Consider the following 9,530-nt stretch of genomic DNA (forward strand, 5'->3'; position numbering starts at 1 on the left):
AGAACTGCAGCCTGTGGGAAGGATGCTCATGTTAGAAGTTCGTGGAGAACTGTCTCCTGTGGGAGGGACCTGACACTGGAGCAGGGGAAGAGTGTGAGGAGTCCTCCCCCTGAGGAGGAAGGATTGGTGAGTGATCTCTCCCTGTCCTTATCTCAACCCACGAGCCTTTCATTATATTTTCTCTCCCCTGTCCACTGAGGAGGAGGAGTGATAGAGCAGCTTTGATGGGTGCCTGGCATCCAGCCAGGGTCAACCCATCACAGCAACCCTTATGACAACTACTGGATAAATTCTTCCCATTTTTTTCCTCAGTGTATCATAAGAAATTTAAAAAATAACTAAATATCACCTGGCTTCTTACCTGGCAAACAGCTACAGTAAAATTCACCAGTCAAATCATGGCAATGGCCTCCATTTTTGCAGGGCTTGAAGGAACATTCATCAATACCCGTGGAACAGTTTTTGTCTGACAGAAAAGAAAATTAAACATTAAAACTATAAATCACGCTGCGTTTGGGAAAGCAGAAAAGCTACTTCACAGTGCAAGTGACAACTGCATAATTTAACTTTACAGGTTGGAAACACTATTTTATTTCTGCTTGACAGCTTTAAAACTAGAGATATACGTAGATCATAGCTGATAGTTAACAAATTAAATATTTTTAAAGGAATAAGTATGAGCTACATTTGCAAATACATTCTGTGCGTATTCTAGCATTACATCTCAACACTATAATTACTAGGTTTATATCCCACATTTTAAAAACTATTTTAGAGATTTAATAACCTCAGTAACAGTAATAAGAAAAATATTTCTCAAGGTTGCTTCCATGTTTAGATGAATGAAGCCGTTTCTCAGATCCCAACAGAAAACCACAAATTCACTCAACTGTTTCTTCATTTTCCTGCTTTTAAAGAGATTTAATTGAGTTGTAATTCAAATTAATTCAAATCTGAAACAACAAAAATATAGGAAAACATATAGAAGACATATAGAGGAGAACATTTAGAAGACAATATAATAGGTGGCTTATGAATAGAATTAACTCATTGGGCATATCAAAGAAAATCCACAGGCCTTCATCTCCCTATTGTGCACTGCATTAACTTAGAGCAAGGTCTAGCCTGGTATAAATTATACTGGGATCTTTCTGATCCAAAATTGATCCAAATTCAAGGGACAACTGTAGAGATCAAGAGCTCCCACGAATACCAGAAGATACTCCAGTGACAGAGAGGGGAAAAATGTAGCTGTCACTGATGTGAGCGAGCAGAATGGTCTTTGGTATTCTACCCAGAAAGTGATGGAAGGATCCTTGTATCACTCAAATCATATATACCAGATACGTAATGCCTCCCAGGAATCTCAGAATCTCAGTCTAAATAGCTACTGAATTAAAGGATCATGTGGGGTTTCTGGGTTCCCCCTTGGATGACCAGAGCTCAGGCAATTATAGATTCATTCCAGCAATAAATGCATGGCTAGCAGATGGTGTCACCTGACAGTTTTGTCTTCCTTAACCGTATGATGTTCTTTGAGCTAACAGTTAAAAGTAGAATCTACATAAAAAATCAAACTTTATGAGCAGGAGGGAAAGTGATGAGAAGACAGAGGAAGGAAAAAAAAAACCCTTTTTGTACCATTTCTCTAAAATAATTATTTAGAAAAAGTTTTAAGGGGAAGGAAGCAGAAGCCCATAGACAAGGATAATGATAGAATCTAGATAAGACTTAAAAAGTATGTGGGAAATATTGCACACACGGATAATCTGCTGTATTTAATGATTCAGAACAGATCACAAGTCCAGTAAAACCAGTTGAATGAAAGCTTAGGTTTTCATAGTTTGTTTTTTTGTGTTTTGTTTTTGTTTTAAATAAATAAAAGAACCAGCAGAATCCTTAAGAACACAGAACTTGGAGTTACAGGGTTTTTAACTACCAAAACATCATTTTGGAAGGAATCATTGTTCAAAAATTCAAAGATTTTTGAATGTGCAATTGGCATTTTTTTCATGCGATAGTGGAAAAGGCAACTTCAAACAGAGATTTTTCTGGGATTTGATTCTAAGTAAGAGGGAGAAATAGCCTCTGAATATGAAGAAAGGAATGTGAAGAACTTGGGTGAGAGCAATCAAGATCCATGCGAAGGGAGAGGAGAGGGGGGTGAGCAACATAATAACAAAGGAATTCAGAAAAATTGCAAAGAATGCAGAAAATTTCTGATGTGAAACCTGATGAGTGGCTGAACTAAAGTGAAAAGGTAATTAAGAAAGTTGCTGTTTTCTTCAAGTAAAGCAGGACAAACTATATTTTTGTGGGAGAAAGACGCTGGGTATTAGGAGACTGACTTGACACTTCCTGGTTTTCAAAGGATGAAAATGCCCAAGTAACAAAAAACAGGTCAGGTTACTAAGTATAACCTAAGAAGTACAGCATAAGTATGTAGGCATGAAATCAGACCAGCAAAGGCACTGAATAAGATGCAGCTGTCATGGGATGGTCAGGGTAACAAGAAATCATGCTGTAAGTACTTCAGCATTAAAGATGAAGGAAAGATATGGTTTGCCATACCATGTAGAAGGATGGCTACTGATAATGGCAATCATGCCAAATTGTTCAATGCTTCTTTTGCTTCATTCATCAGTAAAAAGGTCAGCTGCAAGCAGATCGTTATCATAATTGATACCTATGATTAAAGGGCAAAACTTCAGTGTTGAATAGAGAAGGCAGGTTGGAGAATTGTCAGAGGAGTTAGATGTTCAGATAGGCTGGTCTGATGAACTTCACCCTTGGGTACCAGCTGATAAAAACTCAGTAGTTTTTGTGAACTTGTGGAAGATAGGTAAAGTACCTGAAGACTCATTAAAGTCAGTCTTTAAAAAGGAGTAAAAGACAGAGCCGTGAAATTATAGATCCATTTGTGTAATTTCAGTTCCTGGAGGAAATATGGGAAAAAGTTGCTAAACTCGTTACTTGTAAGAACCTATAAATATAAAATAATTTATAAAAAATGAGCCTTATATAAGCAAACCAATTCCCTTCTACACTAGAGTTACAGGCCTTGTGGATTAAAAAAAAAAAGTAATATATGTCATACTCCTTGATTTCACTAATGTTTCTGCTGCTATCTTGTGTGAAATGCTAATATTTGGACTAGATATGAATTACAAGAGAATATTATCAGATGAGTAAAAACTGTTGGAAAGCCATATTCATACATTAGTTATCAGTGGTTTTACTACCAAAATGGATGAATGCATTGCACAGATTTTGAAAGAGGTCTACTGTCCACCTAGTTCCACCGAATTTTTTCAACAAAAGTCTGGATGGTGGACAACAGAGTAAGCTTATTGATGGCAACACAAAAAGGTACATTGGAGGACAGGATTATAAGTCTTCATAAATTTTGACAAACTGGAGATAGAGTTTGAAATAACAAATATTATCGAATCAGAACAAGTGGAAGATATCATAATACGGCAAATCACAAGTTAAGTAGCAACAAACCCCAGAATTTTCTTTCAAATCATATAATGTGCTGGGATATATAAAAAGGAACATGGATAGTCAGAAGCTTGAAGTAATCCTTCCGTTCTCATCTAGGTGGAGTAAAACTGCATTTGGAGTGCTTTACACTGTGCAGTGAGCTGCATTCAGGAAAAATGTGGACCAAATGAAGACAGTCCAGATGAGCATGACAGGAAAGACGACGAACTCGAAAGCATGACTTCTTAGGATAAACAAAATGAATGGGGCTGTAAAGCCTAAATAAAGAAGATTTGAACAGAAATGTGATGACAATCATAAAATAAGAAAAGGCTTTTGCAAATATCTTTAGTTCTCTGTGTTCATAGCAGACAGGGTAAGAAGTAATGCATTTAAACCGCAGTGAAAGTCAGATTAGACGATAAGGAACGCCTTCTGATGGTTAGTATGATAACACACCGGAAAGATTGCCTGAGGAAAATAAGGAATGATGTTGGATTTCTTTAAGGTGAGACAAACACAGGTGAGAAATGACACAGTATAGTATATGTTTTCTGCTGGGATGAGGATGGAATAGATGATCGTTAGTGTTTTGTTCTAGTGTTATGATTATGTAACTTACAGGACACACACACAGTTTATAACACTGAAGAAGGTCCAAAGGCTTTTATGTTTGTGTAGTGAGTTGGATTGTCTGGAAATTTGCTTTGCCTCATGGTAGAGTAAAGGTCTTAAGTTACTTGGTGTGTGATAACAGAGCTCCCACTTTGGAACCTTGTGCTTCTACCCAAATCTGTGTCTCCACTCTGTCTCTCCATCAAAACACGTTTCTGTATTAGTCAGGTAAGACAGAGGTGAGTCCAGGCATGCAGTAAGTAAGAGAAGCAGAGAATAAAAGTATTAACGCTAGCAGGCAGAGACAAACACACACTTAATGCACACCATAAACATACATGGTTAAAATTACAAAGGGGTAGATGGAAAGTCCTGCTCTTACAAAGAGAGCAGTACAGCTCTTGGCACATTCAACCTATATTCACCCCTCAAGTCTTTCTCATCAGAAAATCATAATGAGACAAATGAGCCATTTCATACTTCCCTGAGACTCTTTTTCTGTAGGTGAATGTGAAAAGCCCTTACTCTATTATTTCAACACTGACTTTTAAACAGACTGCATTTCCACTCTCACTTCCTTTCCTGTATCTCCCTTCTACAGGAGAGCAAGCATATGCACTAACTGAAATATTGTGATAACTTTTGTTTAGTTAAACAGCACACTTTTCAATGTACTGCAGGTCACTTCTGGTTACTTGCAGCTGCCAGATACAAGCAAAGAAAAAGATATGTAGGTTATAGCTACTGAACTGTAGCTGAACTGTATGTGAGGAAACAACAAAAGTGATCTGAAAAGGACTGCTGAAAACCTCAGCATATGAGCCCTATTGCAGTGCTGTGAGGAAAAAAAAAATTCTCAGATGTATTTAAAAAACCAAGAAGGAATATTGATGTGTAAAATACCTCTGCATAAAACATTGACTACAATGTTCCATATTTAAAAATAAGTGGGAAGGATGCAGGAAAAGCTACACAATTTATTCAACAACTGAAGAAAGCATGCTGTCGGCAAAGGCTTAAAGAGCTCCATCTGTTTCATTTAGAACAAACAAAAACAAGAATTGACTTGATTACAGTGTATAAGTGTCTTTACAAAGAGAAAATACTTGGGTAGCAAGAGGCTTTTTCATTTTGTGTAGAAAAGGTAATGAGATGCAATAGCTCGAAGTTGAAGACAAAAACTTAAATAAAATATTTAATATAAACTTCTAAATCTGATGGTGATTACTACTAGAAAAAAATGCCAGTGAAATTCTGGCTTTTCTTCATGCATTCAAATCAGGATTGAACGCTTTTGGATTCATTGTGTGCTTTAATCAAAACGAAGTAATTAGGTTCAGTACAAGGTGGTTAATGGGCAACATTAACTGCCTTCTGGTATACAGACCTAATGTAGAGCATACAACCGGCAATCTACGGGTTGTTAGAAGACTTCCAGAATAAATTCAGTCATCCTGTAGCCTTCTATGGGTCTTTCCTGGGAAAACATCAAGACAATTCTGCGAGCCAGATACAGCAATAGCCCACCCAGAGGCAGCTGGGCTCTGTAGCATCATTGTCATCATGTGAAACGTGTATGTCCTGTCCTTGGAGGTTCTGGAGGTTCCTAGGAAAACTGGCTGTCAGGTGCTGCTCTGCTGCTACCAGAGCAAATAATGTATGCAATTCTGTTTCTTGCCTGACTGCAAAAGTTCCAAGGAAAAAAAATCTTCATATAAAAGTTGTATAAACAGCTTTAAAAACATCACTCTGCATTTAACAATTTTCCCCTCCTGCCTCAAGACTCCTCAGATCTGGGCAAGCAGTAGTCTCTGATCAACCTACTGCTTAAGTGATGTGAGTCAAGCTGTGGGGTAATATTCCCATTATCACCACTGCAGCCCTCTAGCCCAGTACATATGGCATTGCTCACCTGTGGCCAGTTACTGCTAGTGAAGCAAACATAGGAGCTGGGCAAAAACAGTTTTAGGGATAACAAAATAGACAAAATGCCTAACATATGTAAATGCCTCATACATAGCAAAATCAGTAGTTGTAGGGAGTTGCAGAACTGAGAAAGAGAAAGGTGTAAAAAAAAAAAAGAAAGAAAGAAAAAAAAGAAAAAAAACAAGACAAAGAAAAAGGCCAAAACGTGAAGAAGAAAAAAGTCAACAAGTTACTGAAGATGGCACCAAATATGGCTACTACTTAGTCTGGTCATACTAAAACTGATAGTGTCATATGTTTTATAGTATGGCTCTGTCAAAGAAGAGGGTGTGCAAAGGTAAATTGTTTTATTTGTTAAAAACACCGCCTGGTATATACTGGGAAATATAATTTACTATCAAAACCTATGGTACAATGCTAGTTGGTATTGCAAAGGCAGTGTTGAACAGCAGACTTTTTTCAACATCAATGATTTGGTGGATTTTTTTCAGAAGAGGAACCGTCCACTATAAAAAAAACTAGAGAAAGCCATTCCTATGTAAGATGCCCCTTCCATTTCTCAAACTCATTAACAGAATATCTGGGAGGGATGGAAAATGTGCACTGGGGAAGATGGCTGGAGGCAGGTTTTCTCATGTCAGAGTTCATTCACTGATTGTTCTTGTCATAATAGAAAATTTAGTCCCAACAGGTTGATTGAGGCAGTTATAATAAAAATCTTGATGCAGCAGGAAATTCTGTCTTGATATCCATGTTATTTTTACAGGTGCACTCAGATGTAAAAAGTAAAAATTGTGCTCACTGGGCTGGCATATTACTGTTCGTAGCATGATGTCATCCATGACCTTAATTGTTTGGAATATAAATAGAAAACACATGCAAAGAAAAGGATAAAAGAGAAATATAGTAAAAGTATGGAGTTAAGGAAAAATTTGGTTAATTTCCCACAGTAACTCAGGAAGACTACAAATTTCAACCATGTTTTCCAGAGTCTTCTGCGAGTGCTCTAATCACTGTATGAGCTTTTCTAGACATGATTGCTTTTCATTTTTTATTTGATAAGGGCCTCCCAGCAACTGACATTTTTTTAATTGAAAAACAAGCCTATTGATATTAAATAGTTATGTTATAATTTATCTAAAATTAGTTAAATTTAACTAAATACACAGTCACGCCCAGAAAGATATTAATGTATGCTCTATATACATTATATTATGCATGACAATTGCCATCACTATTGAAAAAAAACCCCATTATATCTAAAATAAAGGGGATAAACTGAAATACAAAAATAATCTCGTAACACCTCTAGTAGAGCAATGATAAAGTAAATCCCATATATAAACTAATTAAATTTTTGATTGAAGAATTAACTTATAATTTGTCAGATGGTTCCAACTGTTAGTATTCACCTTCTAATTTAAATAAATCACACTTAGTATTTGCAGATGGAAAACTATTGGAGAAATGTGCTATTTCTCTCTCAAAAAAGAGACTTTGCTTATTTTTTAGATGACTGGAAAAAACATTGCTACTGAACTATAATTGTTTTGTTTTTCTTTCATGCAATTCAGTAGTTTTTATGTATGAGTTTATCAAAATTTTTATGTAATGTAATTTGCAGCATGACGAAACTTAAACAGACTTTTCTGCACTCTACTGATCTTTTTTTTTCCACTCAGTGTTCTAACCTGAATTCCTTCCAGGGGAAGCAGGTACACTTACACATTAGACGTGACGATAAACTTTCATTACTAACCACAGAGAAATTCAATAGTTTTTATGTATGAGTTTATCAAAATTTTTATGTAATGTAATTTGCAGCATGACGAAACTTAAACAGACTTTTCTGCACTCTACTGATCTTTTTTTTTCCACTCAGTGTTCTAACCTGAATTCCTTCCAGGGGAAGCAGGTACACTTACACATTAGACGTGACGATAAACTTTCATTACTAACCACAGAGATACATATTGAATACATTTCCATGTATGCATAAGCAATGTTTATTTTCCAGCATGTTAAGTTTGCACGCCCAACTGTGGGAAGCCTGCCCTTGGCAGCCCGCCTTCTGGAGTGTTTCTGAAAACCAGCAGCCCATCGGCACTGTCCCAGCTGAGCAGGGGGAAAGGCAGTCAGCCTCTTGCTCTTGTGCCACCATGGGTCCGCTATGAGTCAGAGCTTTGCTGGCCGGGAGCCGGGGGAACCATACCACCCTCTTCAGTCTTCAGCTTCCAGGTTTTGGGTTGGTTTCAAAAACCTTAGCGTTTTGACTAGAGATCAGAGACAGGCATGTTGTTTATGTCAACTTGGTCACTAGGGGACATCAGAGAAAAGAATACCTGGCTTTTGGGCTGCTTCTGTAAGGGTCATTGATGTGGAACACTAATCTGATGCATGAGATGCAAGCGAGACTGAGTACCTGTGACTGACTCTAAAGATGGGTAAGCACCAATAGATTTCTGAGGCCAATTCTTTCCTTTGAATTATTGAGGACAGGACTGGACATGATTAGCGTGGAATGGAGGATGGAGTGACTCAATGATTTTAAACTGTGCAGTGGTAACTAAAAACATCTGGGTCAGTCAAAAGCTGCCTAAAATAGAACAGCTTTTGCAGGCTTACTGAAAACAAAGCTTAGAAAACCGTAGAAAAAGAACACACAGAAAAGATTTTCGAAAGCACAAAAAAAGGTATCACTTTTTGACTCGTGATGGAGTGAGTTGAGCTAGAATATGCTGCACATCCTTTTATAACTTTGGTTTTCAAATGTTCAGCGTTGCAGGGACCACTTCTTTAGCCACAATAGCTACTACAGGGTTCCTAAAGCTCATAGTATGAGAAATGACAGAGGAAATTATACAGATTTGATCTTCAGAAAGCATATCAAAAGGCTTGCAAATTTATTTAGTCTGCCTTGTAAAGCTTAAAGACTTATTTCAGTCAACATGTGGCTGATGGTAGATTTTGACTGTTGATTCATACTGTCTCATGATAATGATAAACATGAATGAGACACAGGCAAAACCTAAACCAAGGATCATTGTTACACATAGAGAATTCATATGGACCATGATATAAGTGAGGAAGTCAGATTAAGAATCTCATGTATATAAATTATAACAAAATTCAGTGCTAAGTGCTGAAATAAAAATCACTTTGGAATCATCAATTTGGAAGCTATGCTAAGGCACATGGAGGACAGGGAGGTGATTCGAGACAGGCAGCATGGCTTCACCAAGGGCAAGTCCTCCCTGACTGACCTAGTGGTCCTCTATGATGGAGTGACTACATCAGTGGACATGGGAAGGGCTACAGTTGTCGTCTGTCTGGACCTCTGTAAGGCCTTTGACACGGTCCCCCACAACATCCTTCTCTCTCAACTGGAGAGGTATGGATTTGATGGGTGGACTGTCTGGTGGGTGAGGAATTGGTTAGATGGTCGCATCCAGAGGGTAGCTGTCAACAGCTCAATGTCCAGATGGAGGTTGGTGATGAGTGGC

General features: G+C 37.6%; 1 protein-coding gene across 1 annotated transcript in view; it reads right to left on the minus strand.

Annotated features, from left to right (window-relative positions):
- The window catches only part of LOC103893362 (protein eyes shut homolog), a 949,231-nt gene that overhangs the window by 621,670 nt on the left and 318,031 nt on the right, over positions 1–9,530 (minus strand). Inside the window, 1 exon segment of the mRNA XM_019470252.1 lies at positions 362–466. Within this exon segment, the coding sequence (XP_019325797.1) occupies positions 362–466 (105 nt within the window).

The sequence above is a fragment of the Aptenodytes forsteri genome, unplaced genomic scaffold (assembly GCF_000699145.1).
Source record: "Aptenodytes forsteri isolate BGI_AS27 unplaced genomic scaffold, ASM69914v1 Scaffold414, whole genome shotgun sequence".
Classification (NCBI taxonomy): Eukaryota; Metazoa; Chordata; class Aves; order Sphenisciformes; family Spheniscidae; genus Aptenodytes; species Aptenodytes forsteri.